Source organism: Lampris incognitus, chromosome 3 (assembly GCF_029633865.1).
Source record: "Lampris incognitus isolate fLamInc1 chromosome 3, fLamInc1.hap2, whole genome shotgun sequence".
Taxonomy (NCBI): Eukaryota; Metazoa; Chordata; class Actinopteri; order Lampriformes; family Lampridae; genus Lampris; species Lampris incognitus.
Genome location: NC_079213.1, coordinates 56,087,791 through 56,112,041, shown reverse-complemented (window position 1 = coordinate 56,112,041; position 24,251 = coordinate 56,087,791). Strand labels below are relative to the sequence as shown.

Sequence of the window (24,251 nt, the reverse complement as noted above, 5' to 3'; positions counted from 1 at the left end):
CTGAGCATGCACAGTCACACTCTGCTAGAGAGCAGCAAAAGCTGCCTCCTGTTTAAGGTTTAATTAAAACAAAATGACGGTCTTTGACCAGGGGTGGGCCTCAGGTTTCACACACAAAAAGAAAGAAGCCTGGTTTGCAACAGAAGCTAGTCTGGCCATTGTTGCTGGTATGCTGGAGCTATCTCCCGGTGTCTTCAGTCACGTCGTAATCCCCAGGCCACCTACATAGCAACGTGGAGCTTCTGTCCCTGTGCATTCATCCAGTCACCCCACTCCCTGCCCGCTGAAAATGTCCAGGTCAAGGATCCACTTTAAATAGTGGCCACCTGCTCCTTCGGTCCAGAGCACAGCTGCCTGTGGTATCACACACTTTCTAAAAACGTTTGCTCTTGGCTGCAGATGCTGCTTAGGCCCAGCAGCACTTCAGCACGTCTTCAGGTCGTCTGATAGGTATTGTGTGCAGATTAGGCTGCAGTCCACACGAGAGCTCATCTCCGAAAATGAGCTTGGCTTGTTGGTTAGCAGAAAGAGGATAACTGAATAACCTAGTTTCAGAAATTACAGAATTCAAAAAGCCGCTATTTTTATTAAAAAATAAAATAAAATAAAATATAATCGGGAAAATCTAACAATGTGGTGGTTGGTTGGTTGCATGTTAAACCAATAACTTCTCTGAGTTGTGCTGGCTATAAAATGGTAAGAATAATGTGAAATAATAATATTCTCTTTCTTTCAGCCTGCACCTTCCCACTAGTGTGCACACCAGAACGACCGGAACTTCTCTCCTACTTAAAATGACCATGGGCGGTCAAAATGACGGCCGGTGTTTAAACTCTATATTGTGTCAAGATAAATACCCAACTGAGATATTAATGCATTACATATGTTAGTGTGTCTGTAATGAAACTTACTCCAAAATTAACATTTTAACAACTTTAATACTATTTTTAAACAATTTAAAATGGCGGCTGTCCCAACGCCTGTAAATACTGCAACGCCTCGGTGGTAGTCATGGTGCGTCTGTAACGGCGTCTGTAACCAGACATGTTGGACATCATCACACATCAAGTTTAGACTATTTCTCCGCACTGGAGGGCGCTAGTGTGTTTCTAGGACAGAGCAACGAACTTCACCAAGGAAATGACGCGAGAACACGCGTCATAAATACTGACATGACGCACACCATCACGCGCAAATTACGAGATGGTCATTTTGTGCAATTGATCTAAAACTCATTTTAATGCAAATTATGCAATTTTAGGAGCATTCCGGAGCGGCAGGGTTTTTTTCACACAAAGTTATTAAACTTTGCAAAATCCAAAACCGTCAAAATGACGGCCTTGGTCGAACTCGCGCTACTTCCACAGATAGGAAGGGGATTTACGTCTTTTTAGCACAGAAGAGCCTCCTCTGCACCGCAGGGGTATTTAGCCAGAAGGCACTGCCTGCATGTGGACATGCACTGCTGTGCTGCTGTTGTGTGAATATTCATCAAGCTGGCGTTGTGTTCAACACAAGGGAAGTGTGGCACAATTTAAAATGTGTGATCAACGATCATTTCATATCAGTATGTTAACCACAGAGCTAGTGATTAACCACAGACCTAATGATTAAAAATACGTTAAACTCTTCCTGTTCAAAACTACTTTTCCAGTTCCAAACTTATCATGTTAGTGGCAAGAAGAAGAAAAAAAAAACAACAACATTGTCAACATCTTTTATTACTTTGTGACATAATAACTTGAGTAGCGGTGCTCGGGGTCAGGGGTTAACAAATCATTTCTTTGGCTTGTGCATTAAATTGCTTGAAGTCCATGAACAGTAGCTGGACTGAAGATGTGCACGTTTGTATTATCTATGCAACACATCCATACACTCTAACTCTGAAATAAAACTGACTTTCTTTACTGAAAATAAATATATGTGAAGCTCATTTCTTCTAAACAGATTGCAAAAACACTCACGTATGATTGATGGATACAGAGACAACATAAAAAAAACAACTAACATAATGGCACCCCAGCACATCATGACAACAAGTAATAAATGGCTTTTCAACCAACTGCTGCCTTGGCTTTCTAGAACAAAATGACAGGCGTGCAAAGTGAATTATGTCTCGCTCCTGGTAAACAGGGCTGTTGGGCCCTCAGTCCAGCAGGACTGGGGGCCTGTGATTAACATTACCTGTGATTAACACACCTGTCGGGATGGCATCTCATGACAGACAACTTCAGCTACAAACATAGAAAATACAACAAATATACAGTACTTTTACAGTACTTTTACTCGAGCAGGATCCTTCCGTTGATATTGACATCGTTCTTCAACTCAAGTAAATGAATGGAAGGACACTTCTGGCAGTCTTCTTGGCACAGTCTCGACGCTTACAGCCGGCAACAGCTTCTCCTTGGCACCTCAGCGTGCAGCGGTTTGGAGGAGCAGGTTAATAAGGCAGGTGGCCTCGTTCAAGGGCCGCTAGCTTTATTCCCCAATGCCAACAATTCCTCAAACCACTTACATACCCCCTGGACAAGGGCTTCCTACATGCCTTGATGGACACCAAGGCAGGCACTGGAAAACCAGCTCACCAAGCAGTAATACTGCAGTGCTGTTGAACAAGCAGTTGCTTGCAACATGTAAGATAACAGCATCTTTATGTTTTTGTGAAATGTAAATATGTGTATAAGGACTAAGGGCATCAGTCTTTGCACTGTCTGTTGTGAATGATATCTGCCAACCCTGCTCTCTGGTTGGGAGCAACAGCTTACCGGTCCCCCTCTAATTCCTCCTCCAGGCCACAAGGACATGCTAGGACAGGCTGGATGGGACGGAGTAGAGCAGGGCCCAACATGAGGCAGCCAGCCTGACGCTTTCCACTAAAGACTGTCATCGTCCTGTAGCGCGGATCCCACCAGTCAGGTCCTGGATGACTCCCGCTGTCACAAGCTTGACCAAGAACTCCTTCTCTTTAGATATGTCGTGAGTCCAAGACTGTGTGGGAGAGACACAGGAAAGGTTAAGGTGGTTAAATGTAAAGCATATTTACTAGGTGGGTAGGAAAGGCAGGTACATAACATATGCTTAGATATTTGTTAAAAGAGAATTTTTGTGTGTGAACAATGGTTGTATAAATTCTTGCCGCTTAGTACTACATGATGTGAGTAAACCACTTTGGGGTTTGTAGGACCAAGTAGTAACAGAGTGACAAGTGGTGTCAAAGACTTCAAGAACCAGAGGAGAACACAGTTACTCACTGGAAAATTATAAATGTTTGTGGGAACAGATCTGACACTGCATGCCTCAGGAAATTCCAGGAATTTCTTATGGCTTTACAAACTCATAGAGACTCATGATTCAAGGGATCAGCCCTCTCTGATTATTACCTCTCCAGCATGGAATTGTTGTCAAAAATGTGTATGTTATGCCAAGCACTCGAGATGCCATGTTGAAAAGGTAATTCCACCCTAAGATGATAATTTGAACAATGGACAACTCTCAATCAGTACTTGGAAAGGTTAAACAACTCTATCCAAAAGCAACAATATCCGGCAGCAAAGTGTTCACAGTATCATTAACACACACAACCAGAAGCTTCTCCATTGATAATAATTGGACATTTTGAGAAGCTAAATGTGTGTTTAACTTCTAAAATTCTATTGTGCTTTATGGTAATGTACTAAAAGATTGAAACCAGTCCATATTCAGCACTGATCCTGGGTATTGTCATTGTTTACACCAAGTACCTTTGAGCAAGCATCAACATTTTATGTAAGAATGTTGATATTGACTGACTGAAGCTGTAACAATGTTACATTGTTACAGCTTCAGTCTGTAACAATGTAACGTACTTAATATCAACAAATATTGATATTAAGCAACTGAAGCAGTAACAATGTAAACATTGTTACAGCTTCAGTCACTTAATATCAACATTTTATATAAAATATTGATATTGAGTGACTGAAGCTGTAACAATGTATACTCGCCACAAGTTATGCGTCTTGAAAACAACCTGTTGGCAATGACACTTAAAGCTTGCTTTGAGATGTTTTAGTCTTGTAAAGCACTCTGGGAAATCCCAGATGTTGTAAATTCCCAAAGTGATTCAACAACTGAATTGCTAAATTATCAAGTCAATCAATAAGTGGGACTACATCCCGGGGCTTGGTCAGCATTGCAGTAATTGGTGAGAATTACTGGTTGCATTAACAATAGATGTGTCTTCATCATTCTCAACCCACCCTTCAGTCAAACATCCTTAGAATTAGTAATCATGACTCACATGAGTTGTTTATTTAGAAAACACCTACACACCTATTTGCTCACCACCATTAGTGGTATCTAACTACAACGTGTGCGCTATTGACAGTTATGTGTATGCAGGTAATCAACTTCAACCACACTACACCATTTTATATTGTAAGTAGATCCTCCTTCTTTAGTTTCACACTTATCTTGCAATTTTGAACTTTACTCTCTGCAGCAATCCAATATGACTGAGAGTCAATGGGGACATATATATTTCCCAACTTACAGAAGTAAAAGAAGTATGTAACTCATATCAGAAAGTGGTGAGATATCTGGTATTATCTATGGCATTTAACATTACAGAAAATATAATATGGATTTGTCAACCTTGCACACTATTTTAGGCTCCAAAAAAAAAAAAGAGGAGAAACAGAGAGCATACCCAAAATTATTGTTGGATAGTATTTAATAATTTCACTGACACAGCTCTCAAAGGTTTTCTGTTCTTGTGTGTTAGTGCGCTGGTGTGTTATGTTTGTGTTAGGTACGGAATAGTGTGAAAAAGGCTTAAGTGTTTGAAAAGTGTATGAAACTGTCTTGTGTTCAGCATTAGTGCAGCAGAACAGAGTGTATGAAACTGTCTTGTGTTCAGCATTAGTGCAGCAGAACAGAGTCATGGCTGTCTTCTCCCCAGTGTTGAAGGGTAGTTGTGACTGTTCATAAAGCCAGACTTCAATGCCCATGACTGCAGCACAAAGCAGCACCACCACAATGTGTTTTAGGGTGGATGCACCCTGTAAAGCACTGCCCTTGGTAACGGAAATAAACATTCATCTGTCAGAAGGATAATTATGCCGAGGAGGGCTGTTATACTATCTCAGGCACAGTTGATTCTTGTTGGTAGCCTACAGGGACAACAGACTGACTCGTGAAATCTATCAGGAGCAGGAGAGGACGATGGACAGAGACTCAAACAGACACTCTAACTACACAATCTGCTCTGAGAGTGCAGCATTTCAGACAGTAGTTTTGTTAACGTCTAACAGGATCAACAGAAGCTTGCTTTATTTGATAGTGTTACCTCCTGACTGCTGTGCAGACTCTGCAGGCCATACCTGCTGCACACCATCCTGTCTTTTCTGTCTTCTTTTGTACTTTCTGCTCTGTGCTAATCAATAGGGAAATGTTTGGAATGGTCTAAGAAGTTAAACCGACTCCTTCATCTGAATGTCGTTCACACGGAGCAGGCTTTCATAGGGAGGACATTTACAGCAGCTTGGTGAATAGAGTTTTGCCTTTGTTGTGTCATTTGTCTTTTTTGAAATGGGCTCTTGATGAAATCCTGTTACAGTTGGGGTTAACATGCTGAAGAAGAGAAAAAAAAGTTTGTGGAAATGAAATGAAATGTTAAAATGACTGTTTTTTTTTCACTCCGCCTCCCTTGTACATAATAAGTTGCTGGATTGAGTCTGCTCTGTTCCTCTTTGAACTGAAACACAAGTCGGTAGATTGCTGAAATTGCACCCCGACACCTGGGATGAGGGGGTCGCATGTCAGCAACAAAGAATCCATTCTGCCTGTGATGTCCCTGACATAGGTAGTGATTTCTGAGCAGGCAGGGTGCTGTGTGTAGGCCTGCTGTCCTTTCCCTCTCTAAAGCAGTACCGATACCCATCCCATACACTACCCTGCAGACATCCAAAACCACAAACCACTATCATCATGTCTGAATTTGTGAAAACTCAAAGATTCCCAAAAAGCACAGTGGAAAGTGACACAGAAGCCACAGCATTTTTTCCTTTAAACCTGACTGAATAAAAATCATGGGAATGCAAACATAGGTGGCGCTAACTGAGGACTATGAACATGGCTGTATCTTCCCAAAGCTAAAGGAAGGAGGTGATACTGGGACACATGATCATTAGACTGATGTTAAAACAGATAACTTATCTATGACCATCTTAGCCACTCAGTTTCCTACCTGATGACATCTAAGCTCAGCGTGAACTATTCTCACATCCAGGCATCTCATACGTCACACCTCTGTGAGCAGGACTTTAATGTGAGCAACAGATTTATCTGAGCTCACCAACCAATGAAAAAATAATACTGACTTTGGAAGCTGGTAATGGCCACCTTGGTAGCGAAGCTAAAGAGATTGTATCACGTCTTGATTTCAGTATGTGATGCAAGGTCTCTGCTCTGCTCACATTTAAATCCTCTTGGCTTTGTAAAGTGTGGCTCATGTGCCACTCAAAACTATGACAGGTTCCTTTCCCCGTGTAACAAGTCAGTACAGAAGGTCCCCAAAGCTCTGTGCTGACCCAGATGACCTGTTTCTACCATATATACATTACTAATGTAAAATAATCCCAAATACGTAAAATACCTGTCTTTATCTTTATGCTGATGACATGATCCTTAATGTTATGCACCGATCCTTGTTAAAGGACCAGTGCATAACATTAATAAGTGCATAACTCGACCCTTGTTAAAGGACCAGTGCATAACATTAAGTGCATAACTCGATCCTTGTTAAAGGACCAGTGCATAACATTAATAAGTGCATAACTTGTTCCTTGTTAAAGGACCAGTGCATAACATTAAGTGCATAACTCGATCCTTGTTAAAGGACCAGTGCATAACGTTAATAAGTGCATAACTTGATCCTTGTTAAAGCCTGTTAGAATGTCTGAGCTGCTACGAACATTGTAATTATCTACCTTATGAACTCAGAAAATGGGATTCAAAGAACTCACCTATTACAAACACTGAAAGTCAAGTGATTTTGTCGGTTGAATCTTTGATTAATATAGATATTTTGACTGATGATGACCTCTCTTTTCCTATGTATGAAAAATGTGCAAGTTGAAGATGTAGTTTACTACAGGTGCAAGGCATGTTTTCTTTCAGTAACAGGTCACAGCAGCTATTATGTCAATATTTGACACAATAATTGTATACTGCTCTATTGTTTCATTTATTTTAGTTTGTGAGTACTGTACAGTCTATATTGTTTATTATGTTACTCATGTGTTTTAATTTTGTATCTGCAAGGAACTTTTTGACCTTGCTTTGAAAAGGAGTTATGAAAATAACATTAATATATTAATATCATACATGTCTCTTTGTCTATGTGTTTACTAATACATGAGTGTCTGTTGTGAGCCGAAATGTAGATACTGGTAAATACCACAATGCCAAATCATCTCAACAATTACTTCTTTGATTGCTGACATCCTGGTCTTCTCATAGTAGTGCAGGGGGGCATATGGAGTGCCCATGTTGTAACCAAATCCAGCAACAGCCACTTCATCACAGTTATGGAGGGCCATCGTTATAGCAACTGTCCCCAGGGTTGGAATATTCTGGAAAAAATAAGAAAAAAAATGTATGTAAAGTGAGGCAACAAAGACACACTGGGGCTGCCTGGGTCATGGGGAGGAAAATGACATGTAATGATCACTTAAACACAAGTTACAAGAGGGGTTTTCAGAGTATAGTCATAACTAGTATTTGGCATTGAGCAGAAGGGCTCAGTAATTTTACAAGACAGCTCTCTCTCTCTCTTTCTTGTTACTATTAAAAACATGTGAGGGGACAGACATGACAGTGAGTAGTTTGTGACAATGACAGAGTTGTCTTCTTTGTCTACCTTACTGAAGGCCCAACAACTGTCAGTCTACAAGTGGATGCTGCCAGTAGGTTACTTTCAGCTGAGGCTTGTCAATGACAGTACGAATCCCACTGGAGGCGTTTCGCTTTATGGGCGAAAAGAAGGGCGAGCGTCCCCTCTACAACCTCCATTCACATTCTTGTTACTTCTGATACTTCTGCTAGCCCCCGCAGTGCTTGGACCCCAATTAAGAAACTAAACAAAGCCCCAACATTTTTAAAGAAGGACAATGTTTCCCAAAACATCTTACCTAAGCATGAAGCCATTTCAAGTTGATTAGACATCAGAGATGTCTACGTGATGTGTACCATCCAGGCTACAACCTGGCTACATCTGCTTAAACACTAGTGGACGTCTAGTGGACATCTACATCTCCTTGCTGGACAGCTTTATAGCCATTATTACAGCAAAAGCAATTAAAAGTATTGTAACGGTGTAACGACCACAACTACAGGGTCCGACCCGTTAGCCAAGGGCTAGCTACCCCCCCCTTTCGGGAAACGCGTCCCCACGCTTCAGCATACCAGCCCCCTCACGCCTCCGAGCGCACATGCGTCCCACTGCTGCCACCAATGTAGCGAGAATTCAGGGGGGAGCCAGGAATCGAACCCGGGTTCCATGCTCCACAGGTGACTGTGCTAACCAGTCAACTAAAAGGTCCGACCTGTTAGCCAAGGACTATCAAGTCTACACATCCGTGGTCGTTACACTGTTACAGTATTATATCACAATAAGATCACAATAATGAAATGAACGGTTTCATCTAAAAGTTGACTACATATAGCTAGCTCCATTCTGCTCCATTCTGCCACATTCTGCTCCATTCTGCCACATTCTGCTCCATTCTGGCTGGATCAGGAATCAGGAACAATTTATTGTCATTTCTTAGACATACTTGCATACACAAAGAAATGAACTATTGTTTCCCCCAGCTCACAGCAGTGTAACACAAAAAACACACATCCAAACTTTCCCAAAAACGACACCACCAAAAACATAAAAAACAGAGAAGCAAAACACAACAAAAACAAACCGTTAACAACACAGTCCACCCTGCAACGCAGTTCACCCTGCAACGCAATCCAAACAAAGTCCTCTGCCCAGAGAAGGAACTCCAGCCAGGAGGACTGTTGGAAGTGCCGGTCTGCATGGGCTAGTAGTTAGCTTAGCCTGCCCCGCCTCCGCGCCCTGCCAGACCGCCCTCGGTGTTTCCCCCCCGGGCACAGCTCCAGGCAGGGGCTGTGGACCCTGGGCCCATCGGGCGAAGCAGACCAAGTTCTCTCAGCCGATCCAACGCCAGCTCTCCCAGCCATCAAACGAAAAAAAAAAAAAAACAAAGCTACATGGAAAAGGCATGGCTTATTCTGTTATTCCAACATTAAAATGTTGTCTGTTTCTTATAAAGTGGAGACGCTGTGGGTTCCTGGAAGAGTTCTTCCCATTCAGTCCAACCATTTTAATTTTTGCTTTTAATGATTACCAGACTAGTACTAAACACAAACACATGAGAGACTCCTGGACCTACTACTACTACTACTACTACTACTACTACAACTACTACTACTACTACTACTTTCAGCTGCTCCCGTTAGGGGGCGCACAGCGGATCATCTGTTTCCATCTCTTCCTGTCCTCTGCATCTTCCTCTGTAACACCAGCCACCTGCATGTCCTCCCTCACCACATCCATGAACCTCCTCTTTGGCCTTCCTCTTCTCCGGCAGCTCCTTATTCAGCATCCTTCTCCCAATATACCCAGCAACTCTCCTCCACACATGTCCAAACCATCTCAATCTTGTCTCTCTTGCTTTGTCTCCAAACCGTCCAACCTGAGCTGTCCCTCTAATATACTCGTTCCTAATCCTGTCCTTCTTCATCACTCCCAATGAAAATCTTATCATCTTCAACTCTGCCACCTCCAGCTCCACCTCCTGTCTTTTCATCAGTGCCACTGTCTCCAAACCATATAACATAGCTGGTCTCACAACCATCTTGTAAACCTTCCCTTTGACTCTTGCTGGTACCCTTCTGTCACACATCACTCCTGACACTCTTCTCCACCCACTCCACCCTGCCTGCACTCTCCTGGGAGACTCCTGGATGATTAAGCAGTATTCAATTCAATTCAGTTTATTGTCATTAAAAACAATGTGCAGGCACATGTTAAAAATGAAATGAGGGCTGTGGCTTCACCAAACAGTGCAAGACAGACACAGGCAGACACAGCAAACACAATATAAGACATACACACATGAAGACCAAACACAGTATAAGATATACACACATTAAGACCAGAAGCTAAAAATAAGTTAATAAAGAGCACGAGTACAAAATATTTAGAAATATCTACAGACATTCAGTGAGTTGCCAGGTTCAGGTGGGCAACAGCTTGGGGAAAGAAGCTGTTTTTGAGCCTGGTAGTGCGGGCTCTGAGGCTCCTGTAGCACCTCCCAGAGCGCAGGGGGGAGAACAGTCCATGGTTGGGGTGGGTGGGATCTCTGCTGATGCTGAGACCCCTTCGAAGGCAGCGTTTCTGATAAATGTCTTTTATGGCTGGGAGTTGAGTACTGGTGATATGCTGGGCCGCCTTGATGATCCGCTGCAGAGCTTTCTGGTCTACTGAGGTGCAGTTGCCGTACCACACTGAGATGCAGCTGGTCAGGATGCTCTCTATGGTGCAGTGGTAGAAGTTGGTGAGAATTTTGGGGGACAGACGGGTGCTCCTCAGCCTCCTCAGGAAATGCAGGCATTGTTGGGCCTTTTTCACAAGGGCCTGGGTGTTTAATGTCCAGGAAAGTTCCTCGCTGATGTGGACTCCAAGGAATTTAAAGCTGGAAACACGCTCCACTTCCACCCCAGTGATGTGTATGGGGGAGTGGCTGCAGCTTCTAGACCTCCTGAAGTCCACAATCAGCTCCTTCGTCTTCTGCACATTTAGGACAAGATTGTTGGTAGTACACCATGATGTGAGGTGCTGAATCTCATCCCTGTAGGCCGTCTCGTCATTGTTGGTGATACGGCCAATGACTGTGGTGTCATCTGCAAACTTAACTATAACATTTGAAGGGTGGGTTGGCAGACAGTCGTGGGTAAAGAGGGAGAAAAGGAGGGGGCTCAGAACACAGCCTTGAGGGGCACCTGTGCTGAGGGTCAGGGTGGAGGAGGTGTGGTCACCTAACCTAACAGACTGAGGTCTGTTGGTCAGGAAGTCCAGGATCCAGCTACAGAGGGAGGGGTTGAGGCCAAGGGAGAGGAGTTTGGTGGTTAGTTTGGCGGGAATGATAGTGTTGAAGGCAGAGCTGTAATCTATAAACAGCATCCGGGTGTATGTGTTGTTAAGTTCAAGGTGGGTCAGAGCAACGTGTAGGGCACTGGCAATGACATCCCGAGTAGACCTTTTGGGATGGTAGGCGAACTGATGTGGGTCGAATGTGGGAGGGGGGGGGGGGGATAATGTTTTTGATGTGAGCCAGAACTAGTCTCTCAAAGCACTTCATGGCAATGGGGGTGAGTGCTATGGGTCGGTAGTCATTCAGACATGTGGATGTTGTTTTTTTGGGGACAGGAATGATAGAGGTGGCCTTAAAGCATGCCAGGACTACTATGGATTGGGATAGTGAGAGGTTAAATATAGTTTTGAAGACCTTAGCCAGCTGGTCGGCACATTCCCGGAGGACCCGACCCGGTATGCCGTCTGGTCCGGCAGTCTTCCGTGTGTTCACTCTACGCAGTGATTCTCTGACCTCTGCGATCGATAGAGTGAGCACCTGGTTTTCTGGGTGGCTCGGGATTTTTGTGGCTGGGTCAGTATTGTTCTTGTCGAAGCGGGCATAGAAATAATTTAGCTTGTCTGGCAGGGAGGCATCATGGACAGTGGGAGCTTTTGCAGTCTGTGATAGACCGAATGCCTTGCCACATTCGCCGGGGATTGGAGTTATCGTGAACGTGGTCCTCTATTCGTAGGGAATATTTATGTTTGGCATCATAGGGTTATTTCACGGTCATCTGTTGTAATGGTTTCAGGTCAATTTCTGAGAAATCACGTCTTTTAGTCTGCTCCGTATGTTAACATCTACAGTACCCATGAGCCTGAAGGGCTGTTACTATGGAGAATCCACCACTCCATCACAGAATAAGTTGAAGGAAAGCAGTAGAATGCACTTCAGACTGGTGGCGACAATCAAGAGAAAAACAATACACCACAGTTCTTGTTGTCGAATTGATCAAAATTACAGCTGAATTGTCCTACCCGAGGAGTTTAGCTACAAGGTCCACCAGTGCAGGCAACACATCTTCAAGCTCTGTGAATGGGAGTTCCTCAAATTCAGTGCAACTCTGGACTTGTAGTTGACTTATCTGATATGTATACCGTATGAACTTTGACTTTTTCCAAGGAAGCAGATTGTTCTGTGCAGCTGCTAATGACTTATTCTGATGATTCCACCCGGAGAACCTCACGACCATCCCACTGTTATAAATGCTCCCACAGTCAGTCACATGTCACATGACACTGTCTATGGGAAAAGTGAATGGGTGTGTGTCATATAGGAACCAAGCCCCGCCATGAGGTAACTCCGCCCACTTCTTCACTCTATCATCTCACTCACTAGCAACAGCCCATTAGTAAATCACAAACAGGTCGTTAATACGGTCATGTAGCCTCATTTCTTCACCCATTTGGGAGCCAAACCCCACAAACTGATATCTCTATTCCTGTAAACCTTAACTTCAGAATCATGCAGAGATTATTTCTCAGTCAGTATAATGGCTAATTCCCTTACAACTCAGTAGTATACAAGATTTATGCTGTGAACTTTAATAGTTTATTCTTCTCCTTATCTTGTGATGTCATTTGTATTCCCCTTTATACAAAAACCCCCTCTGTAAATGACAATAGGAATGAAAGGACTGTGCAGCTACTGCCAAGTCCTTTATTAGCCCAACGAGAGTTCACATTTCCATCCCTGACAAGATGATTTACACTCACTGGCCACTTTATTAGGTACACCTTGCTAGTACCGGGTTGGACCCCCTTTTGCCTTCAGAACTGCCTTAATCCTTCGTGGCATAGATTCAACAAGGTACTGGAAACATTCCTCAGAGATTGGTCCATATTGACATGATAGCATCTCGCAGTTGCTGCAGATTTGTCGGCTGCACATCTATGATGCGAATCTCCCAGTCCACCACAACCCAAAGGTGCTCTATTGGATTGAGATCTGGTGACTGTGGAGGCCATTTTAGTACAGTGAACTCATTGTCATGTTCAAGAAACCAGTCTGAGATGATTCGAGCTTTATGACATGGCGCGTTATCCTGCTGGAAGTAGCCATCAGAAGATGGGAACACTGTGGTCATAAAGGGATGGACATGGTCAGCAACAATACTCAGGTAGGCTGTGGCGTTGACACGATGCTCAATTGGTACTAAGGGGCCCAAAGTGTGCCAAGAAAATATCCCCCACACCATTACACCACCACCACCAGCCTGAACCGTTGATACAAGGCAGGATGGATCCATGCTTTCATGTTGTTGACGCCAAATTCTGACCCTACCATCCGAATGTCGCAGCAGAAATCGAGACTCATCAGACCAGGCAACGTTTTTCCAATCTTCTATTGTCCAATTTTGGTGAGCCTGTGCGAATTGTAGCCTCAGTTTCCTGTTCTTAGCTGACAGGAGTGGCACCCGGTGTGGTCTTCTGCTGCTGTAGCCCATCTGCCTCAAGGTTCGACGTGTTGTGCGTTCAGAGATGCTCTTCTGCATACCTCGGTTGTAATGAGTGGTTATTTGAGTTACTGTTGCCTTTCTGTCAGCTCAAACCAGTCCGGCCATTCTCCTCTGACCTCTGGCATCAACAAGGCATTTTCGCCCACAGAACTGCCGCTCACTGGATATTTTCTCTTTTTCGGACCATTCTCTGTAAACCCTAGAGATGGTTGTGCGTGAAAATCCCAGTAGATCAGCAGTTTCTGAAATACTCAGACCAGCCCGTCTGGCACCAACAACCATGCCATGTTCAAAGTCACTTAAATCACCTTTCTTCCCCATTCTGATGCTCGGTTTGAACTGCAGCAGATCATCTTGACCATGTCTACATGTTTAAATGCATTGAGTTGCTGCCATGTGATTGGCTGATTAGAAATTTGCGTTAACGAGCAGTTGGACAGGTGTGCCTAATAAAGTGGCCGGTGAGTGTATATAAATATACAGTGGTGTGAAAAAGTGTTTGCCCCCTTCCTGATTTCTTATTTTTTTGCATGTTTGTCACACTTAAATGTTTCAGATCATCAAACAAATTTAAATATTAGACAAAGATAACACAAGTAATCACAAAATGCAGTTTTTTAACGAAGGTTTTTATTATTAAGGGAAAGAAAAATCCAAACCTATATGGCCCTGTGTGAAAAAGTGATTGCCCCCCCCCTGTTAAAACATAAATTAAGTGTGGTTTATCACATCTTTGGAAAGCTGAGTTGAATTTCTCTAGCCATACCCAGGCCTGATTACTGCCACACCTCTTCTCAATCAAGAAATCACTTAAATATGACCTGCCTGACAAAGTGAAGTAGACCAAAAGATCCTCCAAAGCTAGATATCATGCTGCGATCCAAAGAAATTCAGGAACAAATGAGAAACAAGTAATTGAAATCTATCAGTCTGGAAAATGTTATAAACCCATTTCTAAAGCTTTGGGACTCCAGCGAACCACAGTGAGAGCCATTATCCACAAATGGCGAAAACATGGAACAGTGGTGAACCTTCCCAGGAGTGGCCGGCAGACCAATATTACCCCAAGAGCGCAGCGACGACTCATCCAAGAGGTCACAAAAGACCCCACAACAACATCCAAAGACCTGCAGGCCTCACTTGCCTTAGTTAAGGTCAGTGTTCATGACTCCACCATAAGAAAGAGACTGGGCAAAAATGGCCTGCATGGCAGAGTTCCAAGACGAAAACCACTGCTGAGCAAAAAGAACATAAAGGCTCATTTCAGTTTTGCCAGAAAACATCTTGATGATCCCCAAGACTTTTGGGAAAATACTCTGTGGACTGACGAGACAAAAGTTGAACTTTTTGGAAGGTGTTTGTCCCATTACATCTGGCGTAAAAGTAACACAACATTTCAGAAAAGGAACATCATACCAACAGTAAAATATGGTGGTGGTAGTGTGATGGTCTGGGGCTGTTTTGCTGCTTCAGGACCTGGATGACTTGCTGTGGTAAATGGAACCATGAATTCTGCTGTCTACCAAAAAATCCTGAAGGAGAATGTCCGGCCATCTGTTCGTGACCTCAAGCTGAAGCGCACTTGGGTTCTGCAGCAGGACAATGATCCAAAAAACACCAGCAAGTCCACCTCTGAATGGCTTAAGAGAAACAAAATGAAGACTTTGGAGTGGCCAAGTCAAAGTCCTGACCTGAATCCGATTGAGATGCTGTGGCATGAACTTAAAAAGGTGGTTCATGCTCGAAAACCCTCCAATGTGGCTGAATTACAACAATTCTGCAAAGATGAGTGGGCCAAAATTCCTCCACAGCACTGTAAAAGACTCATTGCCAGTTATCGCAAACGCTTGATTGCAGTTGTTGCTGCTAAGGGTGGCCCAACCAGTTATTAGGTTTAGGGGGCAATCACTTTTCACACAGGGCCATGTAGCTTTGGATTTTTTTTTTTGCTTAATAATAAAAACCTTCATTTAAAAACTGCATTTTGTGTTTACTTGTGTTATCTTTGTCTAATATTTAAATTTGTTTGATGATCTGAAACATTTAAGTGTGACAAACATGCAAAAAAATAAGAAATCAGGAAGGGGGCAAACACTTTTTCACACCACTGTATATGACCTCACAGTCTCACCATCCCACTTCTGACACCAATGTAGTGAATTAGGGGGGTAGCCCGGGAACCGTCACAGCCGGGACGCGAACCCGTATCTCCTGCACCGCGGGCGACAACGTTAACCAGTCGACTAAAGGGTCCGACCCGTTAGTCGACTGGTTAACGTTAGCGGCCTGTCCAGGGTGTCTCCCCGCCTGCCGCCCAATGACTGCTGGGATAGGTTCCAGCATCCCCGTGACCCTGAGAGCAGGATAAGCAGTTTGGATAATGGATGGATGGATATGTGTGTGTGTGTGTGTGTGTGTGTGTGAATATTTATTTAACCATCCATCCATCCATTATCCAAACTGCTTATCCTGCTGTCAGGGTCCCAGCATTCATTGGGTGGCAGGCAGAGAGACACCCTGGACAGGCTGCCAGTCCATCAAAGGGTCAACACACACACACACACACACACACACATACATCCACACCTAGGGACAATTTAGTACGGTGATTCACCTGACCTACATGTCTCTGGACTGTGGGAGGAAACCCACGCAGACACGGGGAGAACATGCAAACTCCACATGGAGGATGACCCAGGACGACCCCCAAGGTTGGACTACCCCAGGGCTCGAACCCAGGACCTTCTTGCTGTGAGGAAACCACAGTAACCACTGTGCCACTATGCCGCCCTATTATTTATTTATTTTTCAAATATATATATATATATAATTCACATATCAGTAGTCAGGTATGTATCACGTATGTAAAACTTGACATCTCTGACTGACTGTCAGCTGATCAAACAACATACCTCACATCTGTACCCATCAAGTGAACTTACCCCTCTGCCCATCTGGCCGTTGTTGTGAGGCAAGCCTATCAGCTTGAATGACGCCTCCTGGATGAAGTAGGGGTTCAGGATGCGCATGTCACTGGGCTTTCTGGGGACGTGCTGGGCCACTGACTTCCAGAAGCCGTCTGTGCTGTACTGAGATAGAAATAGTAAAGACAGAGAGAACATGAACACGTGTTACCCTCACACCTTCCAGGTCAGAAGCCATGACCACATCACACAGCAACACGTGTTTGTCATGCTACTAGCACAGAGCAGAACCCAGAGTGGGGAAGCTGCTGCCTGAGGACAGGGAACGCTTTGAAAATAGAAGTGAAAACACCAGCTAAAATCTTCTATCAAGTTCTACTCAGAGTCTGGATCAAGCCAATCCGAGCCATTTCGGTATCGGTATCGGGTCCCAATACTGACGTAATTCAATCATCGGGTATTGGACTGACATAACTGATCCACTACCGATCCAGATTCCATCGTCTGATGGTTTTATGAGTTATACGTATGTAATAATGCAATTCCAAGCCCATAGCCAAAACGGTACATTAAGTTCAGCTGGGGTGGGGTGCAGGGATGTGGGACACAAGCGCCTCACCTGCCCACACAGAGGGCGGGAAGCGGAGGGTACGCAAGCTGCCGACTAGGCGACTAAAACGGGGGAGTAGTGAGGAGGTGGGGGGAGTAGCGAGTAGGCGGGGGGGGGTAGCAAGGGGGCGGGGGGGAGTAGCGAGCGGAGGGGGGGAGTAGCGAGGGGTAGGGGGAGTAGCGAGGGGGCAGGCGGGAGTAGCGAGGGATTGGGGGGGAGTAAGGAGGCTGAGGACTGCGGGTAAACACTTGAACCCCTTCGAAATGCCAGCGTGGAGTCTGTTAAACGCTACAGTAACTGGGAGGAAGATAAAATGGCCGTAGATGACATGACGACCACCAGAGGATTTGTATCTTCCACCAGCGACATGAAAAGAAAAAGAGCACCCACCCACTCAGATCTGTGAAAGAATCTTTTTTTATTCATTTGCAAGCTTGGGGTCAGACATACCTCCCCCGCACGCCACACAACGACACATACAGACACAGACAAAAACACTGCACAGTCGACGCCTTGTGAGGCCACAGCCAGACCGCCTCGGTGTTTCCTCTTGGGCAGGGCCGTGGGCTAGCAGTTAGCTTAGCCTGCCCCACTTCCGTGTCCTGTCAGACCGCCCTCGGTGTTTCCTCTTCGGGCACAACTCCAGACAGGGACCATGGTCCTTGGGCCCACCAGACCCAGACCAGGCTCCTGCCGCCGATCCAACGCCAAGTCTCACAGCCAGACACCCTTAACACAACTACCCACACTCCACAGGACGACACCAAGAACACCACAGTCAACGCCAGGCAGTTGGAACTGCTGGTCTGCATGGGCTGGCAGTTAGCTTAGCCTGCCCCACTTCCGTGTCCTATCAGACCGCCCTCGGTGTTTCCTCCTTGGTCACAGCTCCAGGCAGGACGGTGGTCCCTGGGCTCAAAGGACGCAGCAGACCAGGCTCTCCCAGCCGATCCAGCGCCAGCTCTCCCAGCCATCAAACGAAGACACAATTTAAATGCAGACGTGGACAAAGACACTGCATGGACAGTACTGGGTGAGGCTGCTGCAAACGTGAATTCGCGCCATCTTCCCACACCGGAAGTGGAAACATGTACACATTTTCAGGTGTAAAGTACTACCTGAAAGCCTTACTACCCATAATATGGGCCACCAAAGGCTTGTTATAGAGGAGCTATTTACATGACTTGGCTCATGCAGGTCCACAATCCAACCATGTTGTATATACTGTACTGTGCATGTTGTATATACTGTACTGAGCATGTCATATATACTGTACTGTGCATGTTGTATATACTGTACTGAGCATGTCGTATATACTGTACAGAGCTTGGTCTGGCCCTTAACATAAATAAGACCCAGATCCTCTACCAGCCACCACCCAACATAAATAACCTTGCTCCACCCCCAACTATCTATGTTGACAAAACCAGACTGGAAAATGTGGACCACTTTACATACCTCGGAAGCCTCCTATCCTCCAAAGCTGATATTGATGAGGAAATACACCACCGCCTCAGCTGTGCTAGTGGGGTTTTCTCAAGACTGAGGAAAAGGGTCTTTGAAAACCGCGACCTCCAGGCCAGAACAAAAATTCTGGTCTACAAAGCGGTAGTGTTGCCCACCCTACTGTATGGATCAGAATCCTGGACCACATACAGCAGGCACCTGAAGGCACTAGAGGCACATCATCAGAGGTGCCTCCAAAAAATCCTCAAGATCAACTGGGAAGATAGACGCACCAACACCAGCGTCCTGGAGGAGGCTAACATTCCCGCTATCACTGCCACCATTGCCCAACACCAGCTCAGATTGACTGGCCATGTCATCCGTATGCCTGACTCTCGCCTTCCAAAACAAGTCCTATACTCCCAGCTCCTCACAGGACAACGTGCCCCGGGTGGTCAAAAGAAAAGGTATAAGGATAACATCCAAACGAACATCAAAAAATGCCACATAGACCCTAAGACCTGGGAGGACACAGCAACCAACAGAGCGACCTGGAGAAAACTTGTCCGGGAAGGAGCTGCACTTTATAATAATGATCTCCAACATGCTGCAGAAGACAAGCGCAGACTCAGAAAGGAGGGAGTTTCCACCAAAAAGGCCCAAACCAATCCCACAATTACCACCGCCCACCCTTGCCCACACTGCACCAAAATATGCGGCTCCAGGATCGGCGTCTTCGCCCACCTGAAGACCCACAAGGACCAAGAAGGAGAACAGTCATACTCGACCCCGAGTGACCGCCGATGATGATGATGACTGAGCATGTCGTATACATGTCGTATATACTATACTGTCACTGGCGGAGTGGGAGACACGGGTTCGAGTCTCGGCTGTGGCGACAGTCTCCAAGACTGCCCCCCTGAATTCGCTACATTGGTGTCAGAAGTGGGATGGTGAGACCGTAAGGCCATCGGAAGCGTATGCGCCCCGAGGCATGAAGGAGCTGATATGCTTAAGCGCGGGGATGCGCTTCCCAAAGGAGGGGGGTAGTGTAACGTGTATGGATAAGTAGACACATTGGCCCTAGGCTACCAGGTCCGACCCTTTAGTCGACTGGTTAACGTTGTCGCTTGCGGAGTGGGAGACACGGGTTCGCGTTCTGGCTGTGGCGACGGTCTCCCGGGCTGCCCCCCATATTCACTACAATATGTCGTATATACTGTACTGTACATGCTGTATATACTGTACTGTACATGTTGTATATACTGTACTGTACATGTGGTATATAATGTACTGTACATGTCATATATACTGTACATGTGGTATATACTGTACTGTACATGCTGTATATACTGTACTGTACATGTGGTATATACTGTACTGTACATGATGTATATACTGTACTAAGCATGTCGTATATACTGTACTGTACATGTGGTATATACTGTACTGTACATGTCGTATACACTGTACATGCTGTATATACTGTACTGTACATGCTGTATATACTGTACTGTACATGTGGTATATACTGTACTGTACATGCTGTATATACTGTACTGTACATGTGGTATATACTGTACGGTACGTGCTGTATATACTGTACTAAGCATGTGGTATATATTATACTGTACATGTTGTATATACTGTACTGTACATGTTGTATACTGTACTGTACATGTTGTATATACTGTACTGTACATAGTACGTATACTGGTACACTCTGTCGTGTACATCTACCTCAGGCATGTGTAACCCCTTCTTCACTGGCGGGCAACGCCAAGCACATTTAAACAAGACAACATCCTAATGCTACCAGTTACTAAAGTGTTACAAGAAAATCCAATGGCGCAACAGGATCCTGAGTTCTCAGCGGTGGAATGGTGAGCTGGCCGAACCTCCTGTGAACTAGTAGGCTAGTGCCACTAATGACAATAATAGTGATAAATGATAATAGCAATAATTAACCAAGATATTTATCAATGTAGTAGCGCGGTGCCTCCACTGAGAAAATACTACACTTACCTAAGGCTAGTGAATGGTGTATCTTCCCAGAATTAAACAAACCCGTGGTTAAGGCAGATCGTGTAACCCTGCTGTGTACTGAAGTACTGTACAAGCTTATTACCAGCACTCTAAAAGTAAATGAGCTGCCAATACACCCGAAATATAATTAATAATAATAGGATTTATTGGATAATACTGAGAGAGAGAGAGAGAGAGAGAGAGAGAGAGAGAGAGAGAGAGAGAGAGAGGAAAAAAAGAGTACCACACGAGTGCGGTACTGTTGATCAACTAAACATTAATTAAAATTACACAGGGTGTGACAACCGTTCACAATAAACAGAAAGAAAGTACCAAAAGAATACAAATATACCCAGTGCTTTCTGTTGGGGCCCGTTGGTGCACATTAAAACAGTTCTCTGAGCGCAGGGCAAGGCAGACACCCTACGATGCCCAGGCGACGAGACAAAAGTGCGTGTGTGTGTGTCAGTATAAGTGATCTGTCCGGGTTACTCACAACCCAACACTCCCACGACCGGGAAGCTGTGTGCAATCCAGAGGATGGACGGCGCAGTGCTAGCTGTCGGCTCCCCGGCAGGGCCTCCACCCGCAAGATGGCAACAGGTTGCAACGTTCCGAAAACCCCGGCGAAGACAATGGTCAATGGGAAACAAAGCAATCAGACCAAAACAAACCCCACCAGCAAGCACACGACCGTGGGCCAATCGCAACACTCCTGTCCTCAAATGCGGGCCCAGTACACGGCTGTGTACAAAGTCTCCGCGAAACGGGCACTCAAACGGGGCCGCAGAGAGAGATAAAAAATGGGACCTCTCTCCTTGGAGTCCTGCTGCGAATTCCCAAGCTCCTTCCTTCCCACGAGGAGATCGACCGTTGCGACCCCGCGATTTCGTGGGCAGAACAACTCCACATCCTATCATTGGCCGATAACAAAAATTCAAATACAAATACAACCCATTGGTCCACATGTTTGGAAACCACACCCACACAGGAAATGTTTAAGACACAAAGCATGCTGGTAAATGAAGTACCAAAGATTTTTAGATTTTAAAGGTCCTTACACTCTCCCCCCACCAAATAAACAGCATGCCCCCATGCTGAGTCACACAGGCATTAAGAGAAGAAAGAACCCAATGAACAAACAAAAAAAACTCACCCACCAACCCCACCAAATAAATAACATGTCCTGCCCATACCAGGTCACATACTTACTAAGGTGAATAAGGAAGAAAAGAAAAGAACATAAAGAAATTACCAAAGCAACAAGCATAGTCTAGCACTCAGAAACTAGCTATGGGTGCAATGGCAGGAGTGCATGGCATAAGCACAGGTGTGGGTGCGCATGTGTTGCAACAGGAGTGTGGGCTACACCACCAGGCATGAGGCTGCACTGGAGCTATGTGTGATGCGACTACATGGTTCGTACCCTGGACTCCTAACCCTCCATACACTAACCTATCAGTAGGTTTCCTCATCCTTTGAGACCTTCGTACTGCAGGTAAGGACTCCGAAGAAACTACATCAGAGGCATTTGGAAGGGGAGTGTCTGAACTATAGTGCTGGTTAACAGGTTCTTCAACCTCCACTATACCGTGTGAGCTGACAGTAGGTTCCATCTCTGCGGGAACACTAACCCTCTTACTAGGTGAATGCACTGGACTAGAACCTCTACCCTCAATGGAGACACAAGGCGCTGCGGAGTCTAACTCCATCACAGGCTGCACATCCTGGATGTTTACACACAGAGGAGCGTTTTGCACTGCATCCTCAGCATAACAGCCAAACTCAGACTCGGAATCGCTATTTGAGAAACTGAACCAGTCCTGAGTTACAGCAGTCGGAACTTCAGGTGCAACGACTCTACGCTTATCCTTAGCTCTTCTACGCCTGACAGCTCTACGGCTGGGAGCAGGAGTGGTGTCAGCCACAAGACCCAATCTTACCTCCTGTCCCCTACAAGAAGCAAACAACTTTCTCACTACCTGAGTGTTTTTGCCAACCAAAATAGCTATCCCCTGTTTGGTCTGAGGGTCAGGACACAAAAGAGCTAGGGTGTCTACCACCTGAGGCACTCCAGTAACAGCCTCAGTAAACTCAAGCCTGAGAGACAAGTAGCCATCATATGGGTATTTGTGAGAGCTCAAACCCCATATTTCAAGATTTTCCACTGGCTGCAGTGGCATATGTTTCAAATGTGCATCATAAAAGCTGCGATACAAGATAGTGACCTGGGAACCACTATCAAGAAGAGCTTTGGCATAAATCCCCTCTATCTGCACAGGCACCTCAGTAGAGGGCCCCACTAAGCCAGCCGGCAGGGGTGACTGGCTTACTTTAATTTGAGGTAAGCATTGGGTGGAACGGATTTTGTGTGATGGAGCTCGACGCCGTTCCATCACTGAGTTCTGCTGATGTTTTCCTGTGGCAGTGACCCTTTTGATCAGCTTCTGATTCACCAGTATGAGGTTCTTAGAATGCGTACACTCTCGCTTGGTGTGACCATCCTCCCCACACTTATAGCAAAAGATGCCAGGCAAAGAAGATAAAGCAGCAGACATGAGAAAGGTCGAGGAAACAACCCTCGGGGGAACAGCCGAAACAGTGGTCTCTAAGCTCGGGCCCACTGTAAGTCTGCGGGGCTGGCATTGCAGAAGTCAGGGTAGCAGTACTCAAAACTCTACTTACTAAAGCTGTCAGTTCCTTGACTTCATTCCTTAGACTATCCACCTCAGATGGCACCGGATTCACAGCCACCTGGGGAACAGCAGCAGCAGCAGTCACAGGTGCACGAGGAATGGCGGCGGCAACAGACACAGGCAAACGAGGAACAGCAGTGGCAGCAACAGAAAGCTTAGTGTTTTCTCTCACACTTGCCCAATGCTCCTCTTCTCGGATTTCTCGCATCAGCTGAGAGAAAGTAGGTGGATCTTGTAAGGTATGCATCATTCGCACATATAAAGCCACCAAGTCAGTGGTAAGGGCACCCTTGAAGAGCTGCTCCATGCGTGCATGATTCAAGTCAGCAGGACCAATCCCTCCTCTCACAAGAACACGGTGGAGGAGTTTCTCCAAGCGATAGAGGTAAGCGGACAGTCTCTCTCCATCTTCCTGGAATGTATGGCGAAACGATGCCATAAGATCTGCCCCACTCTCAGTGGACCCATATACAATGTCAAGAGCAGCTAAATACTCAGTAGCCGTGGAAGAGGGATTATTGACCTTCAAGAACCTCACGATGTCCGCAGCAGGCCCACACAAGCTTTCAACAATGCGTTGCCTCTTTGCAGCGTCTGCACACTGCCATTCAGTGATCATCTGAGTAGCCTGTTCCATCCAGGAATCAAATTCCTCCTCACCAGGGGGAACAGGTCGCAAACCTGAAAACAACCTCAGCTTCCTATAACTAGGTGCATGAGATGGGGCCTGATTACAGCGGTCAACCAGCTTGCCTATGACATTGACTAAATCCGTGCTCACATCAGGTGTAGGAGGCTCGGTGCCCATGACAACAGCCTTAACATCACCCATTGACTTACCCTCCTGCTGTAACAATGCCAACAGCTTGGACTCAAATGCATCCCCTTCAGGGACAG

The 24,251-nt window shown here is 45.4% G+C and overlaps 1 protein-coding gene across 2 annotated transcripts in view; it reads right to left on the bottom strand.

Moving 5' to 3' along the window:
- Positions 1–1,711: 1,711 nt before the first annotated feature.
- The window catches only part of st3gal3a (ST3 beta-galactoside alpha-2,3-sialyltransferase 3a), a 121,905-nt gene continuing 99,365 nt past the window's right edge, over positions 1,712–24,251 (bottom strand). For both annotated transcript variants that reach the window (XM_056276100.1, XM_056276101.1), the window contains exons 9-11: positions 16,596–16,742; positions 7,470–7,616; positions 1,712–2,991 (exon numbers count right to left, since the gene is read on the bottom strand). In XM_056276100.1, coding sequence (XP_056132075.1) covers positions 2,887–2,991; positions 7,470–7,616; positions 16,596–16,742 — 399 coding nt within the window. In that variant the 3' untranslated portion in view covers positions 1,712–2,886. The remainder of the gene's footprint in view (positions 2,992–7,469; positions 7,617–16,595; positions 16,743–24,251) is intronic.